Source organism: Kwoniella dendrophila, chromosome 7 (genome assembly GCF_036810415.1).
Source record: "Kwoniella dendrophila CBS 6074 chromosome 7, complete sequence".
NCBI classification, from domain to species: Eukaryota; Fungi; Basidiomycota; class Tremellomycetes; order Tremellales; family Cryptococcaceae; genus Kwoniella; species Kwoniella dendrophila.
In genome coordinates this window covers 1,193,330-1,218,851 of record NC_089482.1, presented here as the reverse complement: position 1 = coordinate 1,218,851, position 25,522 = coordinate 1,193,330, and the positions used below count along the sequence as shown (strand labels likewise).

At 36.9% G+C, this 25,522-nt stretch overlaps 8 protein-coding genes across 8 annotated transcripts; 4 read left to right on the top strand and 4 right to left on the bottom strand.

The window, feature by feature from the left end:
• Positions 1-112: 112 nt before the first annotated feature.
• On the top strand, positions 113-6,560 carry L201_005661 (uncharacterized protein; the record flags this gene model as incomplete). Its single annotated transcript, XM_066221390.1, has 3 exons — positions 113-1,731; positions 1,799-2,832; positions 2,890-6,560. The coding sequence occupies 3 exons, from the start codon at positions 113-115 to the stop codon at positions 6,558-6,560; spliced, it is 6,324 nt and encodes a 2,107-aa protein (XP_066077487.1).
• A 572-nt stretch (positions 6,561-7,132) lies between these two features.
• Positions 7,133-7,585, bottom strand: L201_005660 (uncharacterized protein; the record flags this gene model as incomplete). The annotated part of the gene is made up of 3 exons (XM_066221389.1): positions 7,133-7,327; positions 7,409-7,468; positions 7,568-7,585. The coding sequence occupies 3 exons, from the start codon at positions 7,583-7,585 to the stop codon at positions 7,133-7,135; spliced, it is 273 nt and encodes a 90-aa protein (XP_066077486.1).
• A 1,303-nt stretch (positions 7,586-8,888) lies between these two features.
• Positions 8,889-11,431, bottom strand: L201_005659 (uncharacterized protein; the record flags this gene model as incomplete). The annotated part of the gene is made up of 9 exons (XM_066221388.1): positions 8,889-9,376; positions 9,502-9,687; positions 9,820-9,912; positions 9,977-10,041; positions 10,124-10,269; positions 10,356-10,413; positions 10,500-11,106; positions 11,211-11,231; positions 11,305-11,431. 9 exons carry the CDS (start codon positions 11,429-11,431, stop codon positions 8,889-8,891), a joined length of 1,791 nt encoding a protein of 596 aa, XP_066077485.1.
• Positions 11,432-12,257: 826 nt separating this feature from the next.
• L201_005658 (uncharacterized protein) lies at positions 12,258-13,198 on the top strand (the record flags this gene model as incomplete). The annotated part of the gene is made up of 4 exons (XM_066221387.1): positions 12,258-12,260; positions 12,376-12,577; positions 12,676-12,929; positions 13,076-13,198. 4 exons carry the CDS (start codon positions 12,258-12,260, stop codon positions 13,196-13,198), a joined length of 582 nt encoding a protein of 193 aa, XP_066077484.1.
• A 227-nt stretch (positions 13,199-13,425) lies between these two features.
• Positions 13,426-14,673, bottom strand: L201_005657 (uncharacterized protein; the record flags this gene model as incomplete). The annotated part of the gene is made up of 7 exons (XM_066221386.1): positions 13,426-13,538; positions 13,605-13,722; positions 13,819-13,837; positions 13,923-14,026; positions 14,094-14,240; positions 14,300-14,558; positions 14,633-14,673. The coding sequence occupies 7 exons, from the start codon at positions 14,671-14,673 to the stop codon at positions 13,426-13,428; spliced, it is 801 nt and encodes a 266-aa protein (XP_066077483.1).
• Positions 14,674-15,055: 382 nt separating this feature from the next.
• L201_005656 (signal recognition particle protein SRP54) lies at positions 15,056-17,504 on the top strand (the record flags this gene model as incomplete). The annotated part of the gene is made up of 10 exons (XM_066221385.1): positions 15,056-15,133; positions 15,225-15,323; positions 15,384-15,455; positions 15,530-15,747; positions 15,816-15,910; positions 15,968-16,208; positions 16,279-16,690; positions 16,766-17,017; positions 17,145-17,406; positions 17,467-17,504. The coding sequence occupies 10 exons, from the start codon at positions 15,056-15,058 to the stop codon at positions 17,502-17,504; spliced, it is 1,767 nt and encodes a 588-aa protein (XP_066077482.1).
• A 1,613-nt stretch (positions 17,505-19,117) lies between these two features.
• On the bottom strand, positions 19,118-22,729 carry L201_005655 (uncharacterized protein; the record flags this gene model as incomplete). Its single annotated transcript, XM_066221384.1, has 11 exons — positions 19,118-19,540; positions 19,618-19,712; positions 19,785-19,995; positions 20,087-20,256; positions 20,329-20,909; positions 20,969-21,060; positions 21,151-21,390; positions 21,473-21,610; positions 21,692-21,862; positions 21,935-22,396; positions 22,499-22,729. The coding sequence occupies 11 exons, from the start codon at positions 22,727-22,729 to the stop codon at positions 19,118-19,120; spliced, it is 2,814 nt and encodes a 937-aa protein (XP_066077481.1).
• Positions 22,730-23,266: 537 nt separating this feature from the next.
• Positions 23,267-25,122, top strand: L201_005654 (uncharacterized protein; the record flags this gene model as incomplete). The annotated part of the gene is made up of 7 exons (XM_066221383.1): positions 23,267-23,336; positions 23,585-23,855; positions 24,006-24,143; positions 24,215-24,332; positions 24,416-24,666; positions 24,736-24,831; positions 24,900-25,122. The coding sequence occupies 7 exons, from the start codon at positions 23,267-23,269 to the stop codon at positions 25,120-25,122; spliced, it is 1,167 nt and encodes a 388-aa protein (XP_066077480.1).
• Between the last annotated feature and the right edge of the window lie 400 nt (positions 25,123-25,522).

Below are 25,522 nucleotides of genomic sequence, written 5' to 3'. Positions count from 1 at the left end.
GCGACAACCCAAAACCACCTTGGTAATGTTCAAATTGAAACAGGTGAGATGTCTATATATTGTGCACCACAAGTCGTTGAAGCCTAAATTGACACTCGCAATATCAAGCGAAATGCTTCAAGCTGCTATATTGGGACCTGCAATTTCACCTGGTCAGATTTTATATGAAAGACGAGATCCTGGACCTAGTAAACACCCTAATAACCATTTCAACTTGTTTCACGAACAACATCAACATGATGATGATAAACCTATAGGTAGAACCTTACAAGCTATAGAGACGACAAGTAATCAAAATAACGAAGATCAAGTAGAATATAACGAAGAAGAGTTAGTTTGGTACGGTAAAACCGTAATATGGAGTAGGGGATCACAGATATTTAGAAAATATACATATGATTTAGAAAATGAAGATGTGACAAAAGCTGTTTTTACATGGTTCAAACCTGATCTGGGAAGTAATTCTTGGAATAGACATAAAGGTAAACAAGTTATCAAATTAACGAAATATCCGGGAACTTTTGGACCTTTCCATAATTCTCAAAACGAGAAATGGGGAACACCTAAATTATCATCCTCATCGTCATCATCGTCTTCAATGTTAAACTCAAGTCGTATAGAAAGAACTTTGGTTGTATTTCTACAGACTCGCGCACATGTTTATTATTCTTCAGGCGAAGATGTAGTTGTAAATTTACCTTTTCCTATTCATGATGCTTGGCCTATATCAACTTTGGAAGGTGGTTTGATAATTCAAAGAGCTTTAGAGAAGAGAGAAATAAGAAAACTTGACAAAGAAAAAAGAAAATCTGGCTATGGAAGTTTGTTAAAGGGTATGATGGAACATTCATCAATGACAATTTTAGATGATTTGATGGATTTAGAAGATGATAATTCTACATCTTTACCAAGATTATATACATTAGATAATCCATTTGATGAGTTCAAAATGATAGTAGAAGGAAGAGTAGACAATGGTTTCAATCAACAAACAGGAAAACTGAAATCTCAAACTCATCCAATAAAATCCTCTTCAACAATCATTCATGTATGTCAAAATCCATATCCGTTCATCATTACACATGATAGTCAATCAAATGAAATTATCTTTTATCGTAAGACTAAAGTACCTGATGAACCTGAACAACCTACACCTATCTCTCCTCTAAATCCACGAACGATGAGACCTGAAGATTTACTTAGTAATCAACCTGAACCACCTATACTTATAATACCTCAATCTGTTCGAGCGGGTAGACCATCATTACATCGCAACCCATCATCATTTGGTCCATCAAAAGATCGTAGAGTATCAGGTATATCTGATCCACTAGATAGAACTCAGCGTAGAGTGCCTAGAATGTCACGTAATCCAGCTCAAGATCAACATATCTTGACAGACGAACTTCAAGCTACTTTAGATCCTGCTCCAATCATACCTCCTCCATCATCTCTAAGTAAAATAACAAAACGAAAAAGTAGAGGTTTATCTATATTATCGACTACTACAACTACCACTACTACAACTCAGGAAACAAATAGACGAACGTCCGGTGCGAACTCATCTTTCAACCTCAAAGACTTACATGACACAAATGGCAAAATGGGTTTAGCAGCTATGGCAGAAATTGATCTCAGAGAAACTACTATGATGATGGGTTTGGAAAGAGATGAGATTGACAAAAGAAGCGATCTGGTTCTGGACAGGGTTTGGGCTTGGAAAACTCCTTAGTGAGTATATAAATCCTTGATTGAGCCATCTCTACCTATTATATCCACTAACCCTTATGATGTATAGCACTGTGAAACCCGAAAACCTTTCCGTCTTTATTTCCGATGATCTTTCTTCATCTTCTGTGATGATCAACATACATATCTCTCAACCTAATCATACTCCCCAACTATATTCATTTCATGCTCAATTCCGTTCAAATCCTTATCAACATTTCTCTATCACACCCTCTCCACCCACAGAATGCTTGTCAGCTATTCCATTAATTTCAACAAGGCATAAGATCGTTGATACCATTATCCTGTCAAGAACTGGCACACTATCAATAATGACTAGTGGAGGAAGACAAATAGCTTTACAAGTTCCTTCTCAAACTAGAGAGGGTCATGAGGAAGTAGCTAGAAAATTAGCTTCAAGTTTAAGAATGGCTGTAAATGATAATCATGCTAGAGCACATTCAGAAAGGAGAATCGTCAAACTTGCAGACTCTGTTGGATCTAGGTTCACTGTAAATTTTGAAGACGGTGAATCAGTTAAAATAAACGCAGATTTCAGAATCAAACATCTATTAATCAAACAATGCTTAGAAGCTTTATCTTGTGTTTTGTCAGCTCAAGAATTCTTTTCATTAAAAAGAGAACTTATAGCTTGTATACAGAGGTTACCTACTATACAGCAAAATGAGGATGGACCAACATGGCGAACTTTCAAGAACACTATACTTACAGTGCTACAAATCGAAGTAGAACGGTGTCCCACAACAGCCCACGAAATACTCGAACGAGATAATCAAGAATCATCTGATCCGACAACGCGTCGGCTTGCTCATAGAATCCGTCAAAAGCATCGAAAACTCCCTACCTTGTCCATGCCGGAAACGATATCCAGCGAGACACTTGGACTGGAAACTACAGCACCAATTATGCTGGCTCTTCATTTGGTAGCGCAAGATCTACGATTATCTTCCAAAACTCTCAAATATGTGAAAGACGTGGTTAAGCTAGTATCATATCTAGCTAGTAAGGTGGGTAAATTGGACTGGAAGGATTATTGGGCTAGATTATTGCCAGATGCAGTTTCACGATCAAATCCTATTGAAGGTGAGTTCCCTGAAAACATTTGTTCTTTTTGAATAGAATGCTAATCTTTTTATCTAGGTATAATATACGATACCGCCCTTCTCGATCAATTTGACGTACCACCGGATATTATGACCTTCCTACACCGACAATTAGTTAAACGAACCAAGCCATTCCCTTCGCCTGCTTATCTACTTTCATCAACACATTTATCTGAATTCGGTCATGTCGATCCTTGTCGACAGACAACTCTGATCACTTCGATTTATGCTCACTTCTCTGCCAAAATACCTGTACTGGCTCGTGCAGCAGCGGCTGTTAAACATATCATTGATCAAGGTTTGGATGAAGAGTGGATATCTGATTTACCATATGGTATTGCGCTGCCCATCTTGGAAATGATTCGCATGTGTCAATATAATCCTCCAAAAGATTGGGATGTCAAGATGTACGAGATCACCGGTAGATGGGATTTAGGTATTCGAGCGAATGGAGAAGGTATGATCCAAAGAGAAGAACATGGTACTGATCTTGGTCCAGAAAGAATCCCCACAATCAAAGAACTGTTAGACGTGGATAATGGAGAAATGAAAAAATTACCTCAATCTGCTCTACCTCATGTTAGATTCGGATCGGATCGTCGTGTGCAAGAAGTAGAACGGATCATGCAAACTACACGTATACGTACAATCGCTATTCAAGATCCTAAAGGTGCATCCGAAGCGGATATTACTCGGTATCATCAAACTGTTGTTAATACCATTGCCAATCGAACTTTATCAATACCAGTGGGTCAGGGGATGTTGAATTTTGGTACCCGATCTACCAATGTAATAGATGTTTGGAATATCCCACTTATCGAATTATCCGTCAAAGTTGGTCCTGGTAAACCAATACTCAAGGCAGAAATTATATCTGACAGTGCTGAATGGCCTTGTTTCCATAATGGTGTGGCGGCTGGTTTAGCCATCTCACCAGATTGCAATGGTATCGATAGTTCCTGGATAGTCTTCAATAGACCTAATGCACTCAACGCGGAACATGGTGGATTCCTGTTAGGTCTGGGTTTGACAGGTCATTTGAGATCATTGATGGCTTATCATGCTTTCCCACTTTTAGAACCAAGACACGATTTCACGTCAGTTGGGCTACTGCTAGGCTTAGCTTGTTCTTATGCTGGTAGTGAAGATTTACTAGTAACAAAAGTTCTTTCACTGCATACTCATGCACTTTTACCTCTTGGATCAATGGAACTTAATGCTTCACCAATTATACAATCTTCTTCACTTGTTGGATTAGGTTTGGTTTATGCTGGTAGTCGAAATCTTAGAATGGCTGAAGTAGCTCTAAGCGAAGTAGGAAGGAAAGAAATGGCAAATGTAGATGGATTTTCAGATTATCAAGAATCTTATTCATTCTCTGCTGCTATAGCTTTTGGTTTGATTATGCTTGGTAGAGGAGGTAAATCAACATCAGAAGTAGATCGAAGAATGTTAACTCAACTTAGAAGATGTATATTAGGTGATCTTCCCATATCATCAGATAGTTCAAAAGGAAGAAGTACAGTACCAATCATAGATAATAACCTTACTGGTCCTGGAGCTACATTAGCTTTAGGTTTAATGTATCTCAAGACTGGTCGTAAAGATGTTGCAGATATGTTATCAATCCCACAATCAAACTTTGAATTAGATCAAATTCGACCTGATTTACTACTGTTACGCACATATGCAAGATCATTGATTTTATGGGATGAAATTACACCTACAATGGGGTGGATAGAAGATCAATTACCTGAATTCATCAAAATGGCTAATAAAGGACATGGACAAGGACAACATAAACGAAGTAGTAACATGGAATTATCAACTGAATTAGCATATTTGAATATCGTCTCTGGAGCATGTTTCGCAATTGGAATTAAATATGCTGGTACAGCAACTGAATTAGCACATACAAATTTAATGACGTTTTATGGTATATTGAACAAATCATCGACAATAGGAGGTTCTACATATGAAGGTAAAATCAAGAGGACAGCAGCAAGACAGTGTTTAAATTTAGTTACATTATCTTTATCAATGATCATGTCTGGAACAGGTGAATTAAGTGTTTTAAGAAGATTAAGAATTTCACATGGACAAGAAGGTTCAGGTATAAATTATGGTACACATATGGCAATGCATATGTCATTAGGTTTATTATTTTTAGGTAAAGGTCATTATACTTTAGGTACATCAAATTTATCTATTGCTGTATTATCTATTTCATTTTTTCCGAGATTTTCAAATAATTCAAATGATAATTATTCATATCCACAACCTTTCAGACATCTTTGGTCATTAGCCATTGAACCTAGATGTTTAATTGCAAAAGATATAGATACTTTAGAAACTATTTATTTACCTATCAAGTTAAAATTGAAAGAACCTAAGAATAATAATAATATTATAGTATCTCAAAAAGATCATAATGGCAACAGCAAGAAAAAACCTACTTCAATTAGACAACAAAATTTAATTTCACCTACATTGATTTCACCATTTGAAAATATATATTCAATCGAAATTGATTCACCTAGATATTGGCCAATTAAATTAGATCTATCTTCCTCTTCATCTTCTCTCAGTAATAATAAAGATAAGATGTCATTCTTATCGAATAGAATTATATATGTCAAGAAAAAATTAGGTTTTTTAGATTATAATTCCGATCCGAAAGGAAATAGATCATTATTTATTAGAGTTGGTTCAATGACTGGTATAGATTTACATTATGATTTATTATCGAATTCAAAACCACCGAGTTCTATAAATAACAGTAGTAGTACTAGTACTGATATTATCAATGTCAATGTCAATGTCAATGACAATGATGCTGTATCAGAAAAAAAGGAATTGGAATTAGAAAATTTAATTAAATTACATTATCCAAAATCAAATTTGATTTTATTATCAAGATTATTCTCTTCTTTCCTACATAATAAGAATAATTATGGTAGTAACGACGATCAAGGTATAGGTCTAGATGAATTTATCAGTATAATCTTATTAGAATGTTTATCTTTAGATAAACCAAATTTAATTTGGATTTATTTGAACATGTTTATGAATTTCAAATCAATCTCGAATCCAAATTCAAATACGACTTCAAACGATTCAATAGTAGACAATTTAAATCAACTTGAATTTATACAATACTTTTATCAAGAAATTTATGATAAATCGTTCAATACGAACTCAAATTCATCTACTTCTAATTCAAATACTGGTACAAGTAATAACCAAGAGAAAAGATTCGCTTTGATTAGACCAAGTTTCGTTTCGACTTTAATCAGGTTATTAAGTAAACCAGCAAATCCAAGCATGAATAATGGATCAACAGCTCCAATTGAAGTTCAAGCATTAGTAAAGGAGTATCTTTCGAATAGTGAATCACTTAATTGGAATGATGATCATGACAACAATTACAATCACAAATACAAAAGTGAATTAGTTAAATATTTATGGAAAAATAAAGTCCCACCTATATCATTGATGTGTTTATTGAAAGATAAAGTCAGACAAAGTTCTATCAATCGAGATATCCTAGAAATGAAGATCAAGGATGTTACTGAAAACTATAGAAGAACAATTTTGACTCAATTTGATGACGGAGAAGAGGTGGATACGAAGATGCAAGGTATATTGCCTTCGGGTGGATGGAAGACCGATAGTATAAGAGAGGCGATAAAGGTATGGACGGAGTAGGGAGAGACTGGGCTGAGGGGGGAGGGGGAAGAGAGTAAGGTGGCAAAAAGGGGCAAGCTAAGGAAAGGAAAAGGGGAAGAGACGGGGTGGGGGATAGAGACCAGATGAGATATTACAGTATTGGGATATGAGAACACGTAGGAGAAAGGAGGGAAAAATAAGGGGATGAAGCCATTACTGGTTTTTAGAGCAGACGATATAATCTTAACGACCATATAATGATTCTCTTATGTATGTCATGCAGTAATGAACAGCATTAACGATAATAATCTGAAATGAGTATGTGAGGAAATGCGTAAATTCATTCATGGCATAATATGGACGTTATATACAATAGTAATATAAATAGTACATACAACAACAATAACTTACAAACGTGTTGAGTTCTTTCAAAATCGATCTTAAAACATATCCTGTGATATCTTCTAATTAATGTTTTCATGATATACAGAATATATACAGTATATTACAAAACAGATCATCTAGATCTACATAATATATTTTAAGTAAATCTGATATTACTACTACATACATGGTTCCAACTCAACTTATTTCAACATCACTTGACATATTTAATAAATAGCAGGACCATTATTTGAAGTTGGTTGATGATGATGATGAGCATTGATAATTGTAGTTAAAGGTTTTGATGAATTTTCAATCATACATTCTTGACATTGATAATCGTAAATATGATTCTTAAGATTTAAAATTGTATAAGATGATTTATTTGATTTTATACATCCTGGACAAGCGAATGGTAAACACTAAGTATGGGCATGAACGCGAAGATCGTTATTAGTAACTACATTAAACATATTATTAATGATCTTTCAAGAAAAACTTACAGAAGCATGACATTCAACTTCATTGGCAGCTGGCATAGCAGCGAGAGGACCGTGACAGAGCTACAGTACGAGTAAACAATAAAAAAGTGTTTGCCACCCAAGTTAGCATTTATCTAGACTACTATTAACAATTACTTCATGTAAACATTCCAAACTTACTTTACAAGAAGGAGACATCTTTGAAGTTGAAATTAAGTTTGAATTGATAGCTTCAAGCTAAAATAGATCGATCAAAATTGATTTGAGTAGTTAAGAAGTACTAGTAAGTTAGTGAAAAGCTTATTGAATCCCGAATTGGATAAAGAAGGAAAACCCATTCTCAAGCATTTCGAAGAGGCTTTATATATCTTATTCTTTGAGCAAGACCATGCAATAGAACAGATTCGCCTTCCAACAGATAGTAGATGATATGATGTTGATACGGTAATACTCGGATCGTCCTTTCTATACTATACTCCGAAAAATGGACAATCAAAAATATCTTACAGAGTAATAATCTGTTCTCGAACCGGATTGTAATACACAAAAGATCATATGATCACCCTTTCTTTAGCCAGAACAAGCATAATGTCGATCCGATCCTATCGGGGAATGATAGTACAAAAGACATACTATGTCCGTTCTGTGTTTTAGACTGGATAAGCACATACCCAAAAATATGGAGGTAAGTGCTCAAAAGAATGATCCTATGTCAAGGATGAGTATAAGCTGAAGGGAAAGTGTGAACTATCGGGCAATGGACCCAAAGGAAGTGTGAGAGTGAATTTCAATTCAGACTGATATTTGACCGAGCCAATGAGGATAATACGGTCAAAGGATGATTAGCAGGTGAAAAGAAGGTACCATCAAAGGTTGAAATACAGAGTGGGGAAAAAGACAAGTAAGGTGGGGACGTGCTTTCCCCGATTACAGATTACATCAGACAAATATGTTTGATGCGTGATTATCGGAATTGAAGAGGAACCAGTGATTATAAATTATATTACCAGAACAATCAAGAGGATTGTTTGAGCCACCATCAAAATAATTGTACAGTACTTGTGATGATTTCATTTACTGGAATCACATGCACAGGATCAACTCACTTGATGTTTAATACTGTAGGTGAATATCCACTGAATCAAACCAATAACAAATTTGTATTTCAAAAAGCAGAAACTTATACCCAGGCCGATCGGATCGTTTTGGGGGACAATGATCAGAGCGCTATCAGTTGTGACCATACTCTATCTACGAAACTCGATACAAGAACCATCATTTGATCTATGCTCCAGGCAATGGTAGAGCAGTGTACGTCTGTGTGATCACGCTAATTGTGTAATGTTAGCATCAGTCATTTCCATTCCAAAGTATGTATGATACCGTACTTATACCAAACATTTAATTGATATTTGGCGAAATGAGCAACGAATACATCTCGTTGCGTTCAGCCATTACGCAGTGTAGATGGTTCAATATGTTCTGGAAAGTAAAAAGGAATTTACACTTTTTCCAATTTCCTCTTTTTAGCTTTCTCTTTTTGAACAGCTTTTTTCCTTTTATTTCTTTCTAATTGAGCTTCAGTTTTCTCTTTAATCGTCTTATCTTCTTCTGTATCATTGGTCATTATTTTTTCTTCTTCAATTTCAATCTGATCATCCAGATTATTGTTATTTGCTGCTGTCAACGAGGTAGAATCAGAATGTTTCTTGCTTGTTGATTTTACAATCTCAACTGCTACTTCTTCTTCTCTTGCTCTCTTCTTTGGTTTCGCAGCAATTTTAGATTTTCCAGCTTCAGGTTGTGTTGTGATTTGTGCTTGTCCATGTGATTGTGCTTGAACTTGATTTGCTTCATCTTGATTTGCTTCATCTTGTTGCGATTTGGTTTTTATGCTCAACCCTTCAGGATCGTCTCTAACGAAACAAGAAACGAAGAATCCATTGGTTCTATCTTCAGGTGAACAACGTATTACACCTTGTGCTAGATCTATGGTTTCAATGGGATAACTGAGATGTTAGCAGATATACTGTCGACTTTGATGGATTTCTATCATTCCCAAGTTGGGATGTACCGATATTTCAAAGCGTAACTGGCAAAGATCAATCACTCACCCTCATCATCACCCAATTCTTCTTTTCTACCTCTTCTCTCCCAAGTTGGTATGACTTGATTTCTAGGAGCTAATTTCCATCCTTTATCTTTTGCTATTTTTGATTGTAATGCAGATAAAACAACTCTTTCGTCTTCTTCTGGATGTATCGAGCATGTTGAATAAACTATTCTTTTTGCTGAGGGGACTATGATGTTCAAACAAACACAAAAAAAATCAGCACACAACTGTCTTTGGTCTGTTTTTCGTTTCATAGTCATAAGAAAGGAATTAATTGATTTATATTATGGAGATTGATCATGTGATCGATCTCACTTACATTTGAAAGCATGTAAAATCATTTGTAGCTGGAACGAAGCTAATTTTTCCAATCGTTCTGTCTTCAATTCTGATTCTTCTTCCTTTTCCACATCTAAGAGGTTATGTGCTACTTAGCCCACTGCTTGACAAAGAAGGGAGGCGAATGTCAAGCTCACCATCTTCCAATAAGTAATCTAATCTGTTCACTATACCTGATCCAGAACAACTTGGATCTAATAGACTGTTAGGATTAAATGAATATTACTTCAGTCTTTGCGCTCTTGATTAGACTACGAGCCGTATCAGAATTTGCTAGAACTTACATTCTAGTAACGTTCTTATACTCTTTACTCTTTGGATCAGATTCTAAAAAATCTGCTCTTTGCGGTATAACGTTCTTACAGTGTGCTTTTTCTAACATACTCGTTAAAGTCTTATACCGATGAGGAGATCTTTCAAATGCGTGTAGCTGAACATAGGTTAAGACACAGCGGCAGATAGTAATCAGCGACTCGTTCTCTCAATTGTGTCAGAGGATAAGAAATATTCATTTACCTTTCCCTTATTACCCATCAGAGCAGAAACATAACTGGTTTTATTTCCCGGTGCGGCTCTTATCACGAGAAATGATCAAATCAGTATGTTTGTTCAGGACCGATAGATTGGGATGTTATCGAAATGTCTGCGAAATATACTCACGTAGCATCAATACATTCCCCTTCATCATCATTCCAATTATACATTAAAACTTTTGCTGGTAAACAACTTGCTTTATCTTGTAAAATTATATGACCATCTAAATAGTAATCATTCTTTAACCACCAATTTGTATTACCATTAAAATTCAATAAAACATCATTCAAATGATTATCCATAAAATATGATTTCGAATCTAAAGGATATTTCTCTTCATCTAATTTCGTATAACCTAATTTACTTAGATCTTTATGTAAATCATTGACAGTTTTATTTGGGGAATTTGTATTAAATCTTATATATCTTATAGCTTCAGAAACTTCAGAAGAAGAAGATTTAGCTAAATCTTTTATTGAAGATTTACCTTTCTTAATTTGAATTTTAACTAATTCAGCTTTCAATCTAGTTTGATATTTTAAAATTGATGGTTTAGGTGGCCATGAATCTGATGCTTCAATTTTATTTTTGATTGAAAATAATAAATCATGTAATAAAACTAAAATTAATGATAATGATGATGGTGCACCTTTAGGTACTTTTTTAGGAAATGTTATTTTCTCCAACGATAATAATGGTACGATTTTAAGTAATTCTAATAAGATTGGTTTATCTAAGAGAACGATAGCCATCAGTATGTACTCAATGATATCATATTTAGTGTTGTTGTAGACGTGCAAGTAAACATATAGCTTCAATACGATAGTTCAAACTTACATTTCAACGTTTCAATTACCACTAATTAGTCATTTGAATCAGTATCTCAAATCTTTCTTTCTTATATCGACATATATCAAAGGTAATATCTCACATGCTAATATCCTTTTTCCTTCACCAGGTGTGGATTTAATACCTGCAGCAGCTAAAGAGCCTTTTACTGAACCTTGATTTTTATCTAGGTGATCAAGTGCCAAAGCCGCGGATTTGTAGAAGTTCATCTTTTAGATATCGACTTAAGCTGAATCGGTGGGACTTAGAGCAACAAGTATAAGCTAAGCGAATGCTAGCTAGTAATCAGAATGAAGCAGAGCAATATCATACATGAGCATATTATAATTTATATAGCAAATATAACAACTATAAAATAGGGCGTACAGGATAAAACACCAAGTACTCCTTATAAAGTCTAATAATGAATCCAGTCGTTCTATCAGCTGAAAAGGTAAAGTTGAATTCTATGGTGAAAAGACTGTTTTTCCAGGTCAGCTATCATCTTCTGTATTCATAATTCAAAAAAAGTACGATAAATTCATAAGATGAAGTTCAGTAAATATGGAATAAGTTGTCTAAACATTATTTAGTTTCTGATAATGTAGATAAGATATTTTAACATCATGACAGATATGAGAGAGGGATATGATAGAGAAAGATTTGGGATACAAAGCAAAACAGTAACTCACAAAGGTTGAAGCCAATACTCGATGAGGTGTATATATAGTATGGAAATAACAAATAAGAAAAAAGAGAGAAAAAGAAAGAGGATAAAATCCTTCAGCGTTTCCATGGTTAACTTTACAAAAATTAATTTCAACTTTTTTTGACGAGAGAGCAGCCTGCTTTTGTATTACGTAACTGAGAGCCAAACATGAAACGCGTCGGAGCTGAAATCAAAGATCAACGAGTGAAAGCAATAACAAACAACATGCAACAACAAACCATTAGATATTAATTAATGAAAGATACTGCAAGCTTGTGCTCAGGTATATATAAATTATATAACAGCTTTCCAGAGTAAACCTCTTCTAACAGGCGAGATCTATTACGATGGTGAGTGGTCTCTTCTCGGAATCACTACCAATTCATGTTGTTGAACATTTCAAGTACAATCGAATTCGAAATCAAGTTAAGCTGATACTGGCTATCCTTTTTTTTGTTTCTACAGTCCAAAGCAAACACTTTAGGAAGAGGACTTCCATCAAATGTTGTGAAATCATCTCAAGGTAGAAGAGAACCTTCAGGAGGTGCATTCACGATGTTTACACCTCAACAAGTTAAACAATTTAAAGAAGCGTTCACGATGATTGATCAGGATGGTGATGGTAGAGTGACTGAGAGCGACTTGAAAGTTATGTTAAGTCATTTAGGTGAGCAAATGGATCTCTTTACGTCAACTTCTACATACAAACTACAATATGTCATGCTGTTGATTGTTTATCTGATGTATTGACAATAATTAATTTAGGTCAAACACCTACACCTACATTATTAGAAACCTTATTAACTTGTCGACCAGGAAATAAAAAAGGTTTAGCTACAGAAGGTATAAATTTTACACAATTTTTAAGTATGATGGGTGAAAAATTAATTCAATTAGATTCTGAAAAAGAATTAATTGATGCTTTTTCATGTTTTGATGAACAAGATAAAGGTCAAATTGATATTAAAGAAATTAAAGGTTGGTTAGGTGAATTAGGTGATAGAATGTCTGAAGATGAAGTAAGTTTTTTTTTTGTTTTTTTTAATGAATGTCATTTCATCATCAATGAAGAGGATTTTTTATTCAATTTACTTTCTTCAATATATCTCTGATTATGACATTATACCAAATACTGAACGAGAAACTTTTACCTTTCCTAACCTAGATCGAAAAGTTGTTTTCAGGTCCCTTCACAGATCGTCAAGGTAAATTCAATTATATAGAATTTGCAAAAGTCCTAAGGGTAAATGATGGTGAAGAGGAGAGAGAAGATAAATTGTCAACTTAGAGACTTGGACCACTCCTAACCGAATAAACCCCTGCTATCCCTGTAACACCGTCAATATCCACCTGTATCACTCGTCCACCTAGGACCGGATTGAACTTAATGACCTTATGATTTAATGTATCTTTTCCTTAGAATTTCAGTTGTAATGCATAAATATCTATAAACAATCCTTGCTGGTTTCATCCTATATGCGATGACCACGTCAAACTCAGATTGACTCATACCTGCTACTGTATCATGATCATCCAAGCGAACACAAAGAAGAATAAACACATTGGATACACAGCTAAAAATGTACGTGATTCTTGTAACCGCGTACCATTGAAAAAGTTCATTGAGGCTATTCATTCCAAGCCAGCATTAGTACGAAAACTTCTATTCGACCAAGTGAACCTTTTCGACTCACCCCATACAGACCATGCCCAACAAGCCAGACTGACTGGTATCCTTACGAACAATGTGTGTACTAGTAAAGATACTATCGAAGCGAGAAGGATCGGAGCAAGAGCGTAACCAAGCACACACTATAGAGTTTATAGCGAATTAGCTAACAGTTGAGTGTCTACTACATGTCTTCATCAAGAGTGTCTACTACATGTCTTCATCAAGGCAACACTCACAAGACTCTGGAAGAAAGATCTGTTTTCGAAGCGTATATGATCGTGTCAGTTTCAGTTCTGGAGAAATTCGAAGTGGGACTGAGGCCACGATAATGTCTACTTACACCTTTCCACCAAGTAACTTGGAGTTTATAGTCACCACAACAGAACCGATAGTAACTAGAGATATCACCAAAGAGAAGACTTGCATTGATTGTTCTTGAGGGGCCTATAAAGCAAATCAAGATTGTAAGCATCTTTACTAGCAAAGCTGAATCAAGCGCAAAGGGATTTACATCAATGGATAAGATAATAGCTAGTGTCAGACAAATCACTAGAGGTCCCCATAAGTCCCAATCCCTCAACAGTTGATTATTACCACCACCTTTTGGTGGATATAACACTTGAAGTAATTTCGCATATATCGAATTTAGATCTCTCATCTACACCGGTTATCAGTATGTTATCAGTACCATTGGCGAATGAAATCATCAAGGCTTACTATAGTAGCTGTGACTGGTTCATCCAAAGTTGATTCACCAGTGTATCTAGTTTCAGTCTTCACACCTCCCCAACCTCTTTCCGTACGTGATTGTTGGGCATTTTGACCTATTCTACCTGATACACCTGAAGGATTCGATGGTCCAGCCTGAGATGACGATGATGTATTTTGATATGATTGTTGTTGTGAAGTTGAAGATGATCCTGCTGGGTTTGGATGCGAGAATGATAATGTATCTAAATCTTCATCATCTGCTTGACTATTTACGAAGTTGTCAATATTGATTTGAGAGGTCAGCGGTTAAATACGCTGTGAACGTCTTAGACTACTTACATAAGCTGTTGAGATGGCGTTCCTACACGATCGTATGACATCTTGTTTATGTATCTTTCTCAATTAACATATGTCCAGAGAATAGAATAGTAACAAAGTATTTTCTTGTAACGTGTATATACTCGACATTGTCTGTGAGCAATAACGTCCATGCATGTTTATGATGATGATGATGATGCAGCAACGCGTTGATGATACAGCGCGGGGTAAATAGGCGCACAGCCTGATTCAATAATTGACAGACTGATGTCAAAAGTAGGCACGACACGCTCATGTTGCCGAATACGAACCAAAGAGTCTCGAATGACCGATATCTTGCTGAGGTATCTTGACGGTTCAATTTGTATTTTGTCAAACAACTGCATTTTAGATTACGATTGAAATTATCCTTGTCGATTATACCGATCCAGCAGATCAACTAAGATGGTCTTAGCAGATTTAGGAGCAAGATTACATGGAGCTTTGAATCAGCTTTCAAGAGCATCGGTGGTGGATGATCGTGTAAGTCCGACGACCTCTCAAAACACAATTCTTTGTTTATATAATGAAATCAATGGTCACAGCATACTGATTACATGTCACAAAATTACAGGTGATAGATGCTTTACTGAAAGAGTTATGTGCAGCTTTACTAGAATCGGATGTCAATGTTAAATTAGTTTCTCAGCTGCGTACGAAAGTAAAAGCTAAAGTGAGTCAGCTGTCAGTTTCACTGAACTATAATTCAGCTGAACCGAATGTTTTGCTTTAGGTGAAGAAAAGCTTAGAAGAAGCTGAGAAAGCAGCAGGAAGAGAAGCAAATAAGAAAAATGTTGTCCAGAAGGTCAGTTACACGCCCTTCTCGCACTTTAATATAAATGAACTGATTTAATTATATTTGTTTTTGACGGGATTCAGGCTGTATTTGACGAATTAGTAGCATTAGTAGATCCAGGTGTTGAACCATATAAACCTGTAAAAGGGAAAACCAATGTCTTAATGGCTGTTGGTATACAGGGTGCAGGTAAAACAACTACATGTACAAAATTAGCTGTACATTATGCAAGAAGAGGAATGAAAACTGGTTTAGTATGTGCAGATACTTTCCGTGCTGGTGCTTTTGATCAATTGAAACAGTAAGTACTCATCACGTTCTGCTCTCGTTACCCCATCATTTAACTGATCATTGCGAGTAATCATGCAGAAACGCAACGAAAGCAAAGATACCTTTCTATGGTAGTTATACAGAAACAGATCCTGTTGCTATCGCTTCATTGGGTGTAGAGAAATTCAGAAAAGGTAAGCTAGGTGTTGCCTTTCGCCCAAGGACACGAGCTCACGTAGTTGCTGAAATAGAACGATTCGATGTGATTATTGTGGATACATCCGGTCGACATAAACAGGAATCTGAACTATTCGAAGAAATGGTAGCTATTTCAGCAGCTGTTAGACCAGATATGACAATAATGGTATTAGACGCGTCGATAGGTCAAGCGGCCGAAGCACAAAGTAGAGCATTTAAAGATAGTGCAGATTTCGGTGCTATAATAGTAACCAAATTAGATGGTCATGCTAAAGGTGGTGGAGCTATCTCAGCGTGAGTTGGTTTTGACCTTAATGATTCTAGCAGGTAATGCGAGTATTTGCTAATGTGTCATATAACTCAGTGTTGCTGTAACGAAAACACCAATAATATTCTTAGGTACAGGAGAACATTTGAACGATTTAGAGAAATTTTCGCCTGAACCTTTTATATCAAAATTGTTAGGTATGGGTGATATGCAAGGATTAGTTGAACATATGCAAGATATTGCAAGATCAAACGATCCTGATAAACAAAAAGATTTAGCTAAAAAATTAGAACAAGGTAAATTTACAATAAGAGATTGGAAAGATCAATTATCAAATATAATGTCAATGGGTTCATTATCAAAAATAGCTTCAATGATTCCAGGTATGCCTGCAAATATGTTAGGTGGAGAAGGTGGTGAAGAAGAAGCTTCATCAAAATTAAAGAGAATGATTTATATCACTGATGCTATGAGACAAGATGAATTAGATTCAGATGGTTTAATCTTTGTAAGTCATAATTCCCCCTCAAATTTTCATGCTTTATATTCTGTACTAATGATTTATTTTGATTCATGCATTCAGGTAAGCTTTGATAAAGCAGGTAATCCAATAGGATTGAATAGACGTGCTAAACGAGTAGCCAAAGGAAGTGGAACAAGTGTCAGAGAAGTAGAAGAATTATTAGCTCAAGCTAGAATGATGGCTGGTATGGCTAAACAAGCAGGAGGGGCAAATGGCTGGATGTCAGCAATGCAAAAAATGCAAGCTGCTGCTGGAGGTAAACCTTTAGGTCCAAATGGTCAGCCGTCACCTGCTCAAATCGAGGCTATGCGAGTGAGTTGAAGAGTCCTAGTCTGTCCACCATATTCCGCACCTTGCCGACTCCGGCTGCTTCTCATCTGCTGTCTTTCTCCCATGTAACAAGAATCGCTCTAATCAGTCTGCTTTTCATGCATCACAGAAAGCTATGCCTCCCGAACTTATGCGAAAGATACGTGCCGCTGGTCCTCAGGGTGCTCAAAAGATGATGCAAGATATGATGGGTGGAATGGGTGGTATGCCAGGTATGGGTGGACCAGGAGGTGCAGGAGGTATGGATATGGGAGCCATGATGAGAAACATGATGGGTGGTGGAGGTGGTGGTGGTGGTATGCCTGACATGAGTCAAATGGGCGAAATGATGAAGAACATGGGAATGGGTGGTGGTGGAGGAGGAATGCCAGGTCAGCGAAAACTTTTCACGTTGCCTGGAGTATGAGTAGAGCTGACGAACAATCTACCAGACATGAGTCAGCTCATGAAAATGATGGGAAGAGGTTAGACGGTGTTTTGGCAAGCAGTAATGTAGCAAGAACATCACTCTATGTCCATTGTGTTTCAGCGATGGCTCGTCTATCTTCTTGACCCGAGCGTGAATGAAGGGGACTAGAAAAGGCAGGCCGGATGCAGTACGGGAGGCGTTTTTCCGATGAAACATCAAGAAATACATAACTCAACAATATCAATAAACACATTATAGTTTCAGTAGCATTGACTGAATGTGGCATCCAAACTTGTATGTATAATATACAAAGCGACAACTGTCTCACAAAGGTGCTCCGGAATTGTCGGCTTGCGCAAAAGAATACCCATGATCCGGAATGTCGCAATGCTTATACAGTAGCTGCTGAGCGGTTTCCCATAGCGTTATGGTAGTTCTTTCTCTGTACACTTCAGGTTACAGAATTAGAGATACAGATAAGCATAAGCTTTCCGTAATTTGGTATCCTATACTTCGCATACTTATCAACACGATGGTCTTCTATTACAAAAAAACTTCCACCGAAAATTGGGAGAATACGAATCTCACTGGATTCAAATTCGTTAAGGAAACTCTTCAACCGCCCGCAGCATACTTTGCGGGTGAGCTCAAGCACACGAAAGCTTGCTCGTACCTGGAGCTACCCAACAATCCTCATTCGAAGCCATTCTTGATAGCATTTCATTACAAAGGAGCAACCGTTAGTTTTTCTGATTTAATCAAGTTTGGCGCGGGATTCTAACTGATGTGATTGTTTGTGTTATATCTTTCAACTGAGGTCAGTATGAACGTAGAAATCTTTGTAAAGCTTGGCAGTATGGTATGAATGGATCAATCTTTCATGGATCAATCAAAGAGACTACCGGAATCATTAGCCGAGAGAATCCTATGATAAAAATCGAAAGTGATAGAGCAGATATTGTGTGGCGAGAAGTAAGTTTTAATTTTAAGGAAGGAAGGTTTTCAAGAATGGTATTAACGTATGATAGTTGATGTGGTGCAATTCAGTGGAACAGCAGTTTCTGTAAGTTGAATACAGGACTTCATCGTAACACAGGGATACTGTATTACGATTCATAACGCTGATGATAACGTAAAATTTACTGTATGTTCCATTAATACTATACTCGTAGTGGAACTCAATATTGCTTTAACACTTCTGTACGAATGTGAAAGTCAGAGACAAATACCAACACAATGGATCGATCCTGGTCCTTTCAACCTTCACGAGCTGTATACTTCACCGTTGCATCTTACCTTAAAAACACCGTTGTCATCAATTACAAGTTTGTATTTCGAAGCAGTAAATCATTTGTATCATTTAGAACACGAAATTGGATATACACCTGATATGATTAAGCTTTCAAGAGAGATAGCTGGTGGACTCCACTTAGAACGGTACGATTTTCAGAGGACGAGTTGGACGCATTGCCACCACCTCAGTTCACATTGACTGGAGATCATCGCCAGCGATTAGCTTCGGCAGATCATACAGATGATACTCACGTGAACGATTACGACTACAGCACACAAGATATCGAAATGCAGCTTCGGGCTCAGCCAAAAGAACGAAAACTTCATAAGGTGATCTAGTGGAATATTTTGTACATGTTGTATATTACTCTATCTTGCGTTTATGGTATACCTTGTAGCAAAGTCATCAAACCACTTGGAGTCATAATACTAGCAGCTAATGAAAAATCATATTCTGATCTAATTAAATCATGAAATTGTCTATATTGATCAATTATAGAATTTATTGCAGGTGGAATTAGAACTTCAACAGTTTCTTCATCTTCTAAATACCTTCTTAATTCGATTTTCCAATTACTGAATTCTTTCAATAGGGAAGTTTTGAATTCTTCATGTATCAACTTTACGTTATCAGGTTTCGAAAATTCTTGTGAAGATAAATCTGACATTGTACCATTAGATCCTGACTTTCTTGATAAGTGAGTTGTACATTTATCTAAAAATTCTCTCAGAGGTTTGGTTGATCTTGTTACAATCAATGATATTAACTCTTCACACGCTATTTTAAGTGTACGATCTACATCCTATTGAGTGTAACAAATATGCGAAATTAACGAATGAGCGTATCTTTCTAAGAAAATTGCGGTCCGGAGATACTTACTGTTCTAGCATCAGGCGCAAATTCAGCTTTAACAATAGAACCCCTCTGATACCCTAACAATGTACCGGCATTGTCCAATAAAGACTTTAGGAAATCTGAGTTTGCAATGTTAGCATCTACCAATACATGATATCACTGCCATCAAATTGAAAGAGGTTACGACATACCACCGAGATTACTCCAGTCCCTCCTTTTATATCTACCGGCTTCCAGACCTAATCCAGCTGTCATCTCTTTTAATATCAATAAATGTCTGACTAAGAATAATTTCGCATCCATCGATTTATCCTGCTTAGCACTCAATAAATCTGCTGCTGAAGAAAGGGATTTTCGACAGACTGGAATGGCTTCTTGTGCTAGATCTTCGAAAACCACGGTCTAGACGTAAAAACAAGTCAGCCTACCATCACGCCGCTGGTCGAGGTACAGAACACTGAGAACCGAATCTCGTTTTTCACCGTCCACTTACATCAACATATGTGTAAAGACATGATAAAATCCATAAAGTAACCCTCAGTGATGGGTACCAACTTTCCTGTTCTTCAGGCGGAGGTAATGTCAACAGCGTGGGATCATCTTCATCCTCCATGTCAAGCGAAACGGCTTTGGGTCGTTGAACGAGTTTACCATCTTTCGAGCCTTTTACACAACATTAATTACAAGTCAACTTTAAGGGAATAGCGAAGACTGTAACAAAGATACCCAACTCACCTTTACCCAATCTTTGAGGATACTCCAAGTCACCTTCCTTCGGAGCGTAATATTCAACATCATTACTTAATAAAGCTTGAGCTCTAAATACTAATCTAGTTTGAGCATCTTGCAAAACCATTTTCAGTAATACTTCGATATGTAATCTACCTAAAGGTTTTCTTTTTCGTTTTTGTTGTTGCTGCTGCTGCACTATAGGCGTACGGTTCTGATTCGAATTCGGTGTATACTGATAAGATGAATTTTGTCTTGATATAGATATGCTAGCATAGGAAGATTGTCTTCTTAAAATTGATCCTCTATTATTGAATGATTGACTTGATCCTTGTCTTGATAATGTAGGTCTAGTCGTACTAAAATAATCATCTCCATCACGTACACCATAAGGTGATGTTCCACCTGGAGTAGCAGAAGGTGAATAGAGAACTTCATCTAAATCTTGATCCTCATCAGATATATCTTGTATCATCAATGCTTGTAATACCGTACAAACTCCACATAAAACTTGTAGTGAGGGTTCATGTAAAATTCTCGGTCGGATGTGGTCATATAAGTAATCGCATAGAGTTTCAAGGTATCCGCTATTGTCAATTATCAGTATTTACTTTCATGGTTATTGCAAATACGCAAAGATGCTCACTATAATAAAGATTCACCGGACAAGAAGAAGTGTTTGAAGAGGTTGAATTCGTCGAGACATGTTTGTTTGAGGTAGCTACAGCCAGAACGAGTCTATTATAGTATCGACGGTGATCAGTTTTGATTCTCGGACAAGTGTCACTCCGATACCGAAGCAGGTCACTGGAAAAGGCGGATACTCACTAGATCAACAAGGTCACTTCCATTCGGATCCAACCCAGCGACTTCACTCATTACTCTACTACCCATCAAAGACTGCCTAGTAGTTATCCAAGCAGAATGACATTCTGTCAACAAAGGTGTCAGTTCATCTGGATTCGTTGACACTCTGATTTCCAGTTCAGCCAAAAGAGGTCGTAGTGGTTGAGATAATGATACGAATTTAGTGTATAGTAATGCTTGAGCAGCCGTTTCCGATAATCCCTAAAATCGTATGAAAATATGTGAGCTTCAAGGAAAATGCATTCTCTTCGATCAATTAGCACACATTCAAATTTAACCTCACCTTGTCACCCAATCGCTTCACTATTTCCTGCCCTAATACTTTCACCACACTAACGAAATACAACTTGATCAAAGTCATACTTCGAGTCATACATTGCTGATATCGAATCAGATACAACTCGGCATCCTTGAAATCGCGCTGTGGATGAATCAGAACGGCAAATCAGCTGATAGCACGAAACTGGCTTCGGAGCAGCTGATACCTTAGACCAGAACTTACATGTTCACCTAAATATCCTAGACATTCATCTAATCTCTTGACCATAGGTAAGAAGTCAGGCGATAAGACTAGATTATTTCCTGGGTTGTTAAGCATTTTCTGAGCAGTTTCAAGGAAAGTGAAGAAAGTCAACCTGTGAGCTAGCTGTGCAGTATGTGTGAGGAGATGCGTCTATATGATATGCGAGGCTGATGATCAGCTAAAATCCAATTAAGATCTCATCCAAATCTTTCATCTGCTTACCTGTTCTTCCAATAAATCTTCACAAGCACCTCTCAAACTTTCACTTCTTTCTTCAACATAAGCTAAAGCTTTTAACATTTCTTCCACTTCCATTTCCCCACTTTCTAGCAACTCAATTAAACCATCACATTTTTCTCTTAATCCAATAATTTCACTTAAATGATCTCTATATAAACTATCTTGTTCATGTTCCGTTGATAAAGTTAATGCTGTGAAATGATCTAAAAATTCTTGTGGAGTATTTATTATTACTGGGTGTAACGGATCTGCATCTGGTATACTTAGTTGACTCTGTTGAAATGTCGTTTGTTGATGGGGCTGAGGTGTTCCAGGTAAAGAAGGTGGTTTAGATTTTGAACCTGATGGTGAGGAGGAAGGTGATTGTAGTCTCACTGGTAGCCTAGGACGTATAGGTGTACTTGGCCTTGAAGGTCCAGCTGCAGAAGATTCATCTCTATTGAACTAATAAAGATGGTGGAGTTAGCTAGATTAGACTATAAAATCCTCATTTTACATCTAATGATTAAAGCCTTCGGTTTCTATCGTCGGAGTGCATGGACTTACCTTCTCAGGTAGAGGTCTCTCACCGAATTTCTCCTTCACTATACTGATACTCTGTAGCTGCTCTTCTGTTAAGGGGGATTTACTCTCCCATTCATCCAAAGATATCCCCGTTCTTCCCAAGGGTGTCGGTACTCTCGAAGTGGAGGCTGATGCAGCTCCTGCAGCTAGATTGAGGTTTGAGCCAAGATTTGGCCGTCGAAGTTGGAATGGAGGAGTAGAAGACCGAGACATAACGCCTGTACAGAGCCACTGCTCACAGGGACGAAATGTTATACTATGCTACTCTAAATAGATGAACAGATCACAAGCCAGGTCACACCTGTCAAGCTGGACATGAATGAAGAGCAGCATCAACACATAACATGAACAATATCGAAAGAATCCACGCGAGGGTGATGGTGGAGTTTACGTAAACCCCGAGCTTTGACGCGTGGCACGAGGTTCAAGGTCAGAGGTCAATGCGGGGTATTTGATGTAGAAAACAAAGAGAGGAGGTGAATGCGTTTATGCGTTTCAATTGAATTGAACTTGAACTTGAAACTTGTTAATGACAAGAACATATCTATATCATTCAACATCATCATTATACCCAAAAACCATTAGACCATAGATTGAGATCAGTCTCCAGACGGGTAGACTTTCACACGTTCTTTGTTCTTAACCTCGAATTCCTTATATACCTTTTCGACGCCCCATAGCTAGTCGTCGGATCAAGAATACCTTCAACTCCTCGTCTGTACTCCTGCAAACCCAGTATCTCACTTCACCATGGCCTCAAGAGCTTCAAGAGGTAGGAAACAAGCCAAGAAAGGTGTTCAATTGACGCTGATGGTTGTTGGTGAGTTTGGCTATTTATACATCTATCCCAATTTGAACCATATATAGCAGATTGGTCGATGAACATGGATAAATGCACGGACCGCTTGAATGAAAGGTGTACCAGAACTTTGGATATACCGTATAATGTCTTCTACACGGATCAAACCTACCTTAGTTACCTTTACAGATCATTCGATATCAGCTCACTCAACCTCAACGCAGATAAATACCTTAGAATTTAATGCTGATTCCTTATGGTCTCTATAGGTGCCTCCGGTACAGGAAGAACAACATTTGTTAATACCCTTGTAGAATCAGTTTTGCTCGAACATAGAACAGCCAATTTACTTGTTGATCCAACAAATCCACGTTCAGGATTAGATGCAAATTTAGTTCAACAAGCTGCTTCACAAGCTAATGTCGAAGAACCCATTAGAATTAAACCTGTTAATGTTGAATTAGAAGAAGATGGTGTAAGAATAGCTTTAACCATAGTTGATACACCTGGTTTTGGTGATGGTATTGACAACGAGTATGCGTAAGTAATACCTCGTCTTGTCGCAACACATATATGTGATATACATTCCTGAGCGATGAAACCCGCAATTCATCATTGTCATTTTGGGAGAATAAGACAAAACCCGGTAAAAGGCCCGTGCGCTGACTGTATTATCTTTTTCCCTTTCAGCTTCCAAGAAATCTCATCTTATATTGAGAGACAAAATGATGATATTTTAGCCGAAGAATCAAGAATTAAACGTAATCCAAGGTTCAGAGATAACCGAGTTCACGCTTTATTATACTTTATCCCTCCTACTGGTCATGCGTAAGTTAAAAGTATTTTCCCGTTCTAGGACTGCAGAACAATTAACTTTCAGGTGATTCTCTCCTTTCTAGATTACGAGAAATGGATATAGAATTGATGAGAAGACTTTCACCTCGTGTCAACGTTATTCCTGTCATTGGAAAAGCTGATAGTTTAACTCCAACTGAATTAAGGGCTTTCAAGAAGAGGGTGAGTTGCAAGACGTCCACATCAGTTACCTTACAAATGTATCTGGCGCATCGATCATAACTGACAGTAAACCGACGTCGTAGATAATGGAAGATATCGAATACTATAATATCCCAGTATACAATTTCCCATATGATGCTGAAGAAGATGACGAGGAAACAATTGCCGATAATTCATCTTTAAGAGCTTTGCTTCCTTTCGCTATTGTCGGTTCAGAAGAAGAGATCATGATTGATGGTGAATCTATCAGAGGTAGAAGGTATCCATGGGGTATCGTCGAAGTTGATAATCCTGATCATTCCGATTTCTCAAGATTGAGGGGTGCTCTTTTAGTGTAAGTTCAGGCTGCGATCGTGATATATATAAATATAGCTATTTTACTGATAATATCTTGGTACAACAGATCACATCTCACCGATCTTAAAGAAATTACTCATGACTTCTTGTATGAGAACTATAGAACTGAGAAATTATCTAGATCTGTTGGCGGTAATGACCCGTAAGTCCATTCATCATAAGCTCTCCTGCAATGAAAAGGCGCTCATACAACCTTGATTCACATTTTAGTGATTCATCAATATTACCTGAAGATATGGCTAATCAATCTGTAAGACTCAAGGAAGAACAACTTAGAAGAGAAGAAGAGAAACTTCGTGAAGTCGAATTGAAAGTACAAAGAGAAATCCAATTGAAGCGACAAGAATTATTGGCTAAAGAAGATAGTTTGAAAATACTTGAAGCTAGATTGGGTGAGTTGCTGAGTAATGATCTAAAACACCTACCGTGGTAGAAGTTACGGTTCATATGACTGATACATTTCCCTTGTAGCTGCTCAAGGTAACGGTCATTCATGAGTTGATATTCTCTAGAATATATGGTTCGCTGAATAAATTGTTCCTCTATTTCTCTTTTTTTTCAAATCTTCAAGTAAAATGAATCAATCGAAATGTCTATATTATGCCTATTACGCTTCTCTCTCTTCTGTCAACATCAAACAGGTAACGTTCGCCCAACTTCAATCATACGTAATGTCTCTTCTCTTCCAGTGATCAAGGCGATTTTCTTAGCTTAATGAGGAACAGAATTATTACATATCCCCTTTATTATACCTTTCTTCTACTTTTTATACGTGCATAAAACTTGCTATGTAATGGATCATATACCTCTTGAATACCTTGACACCCATTCTA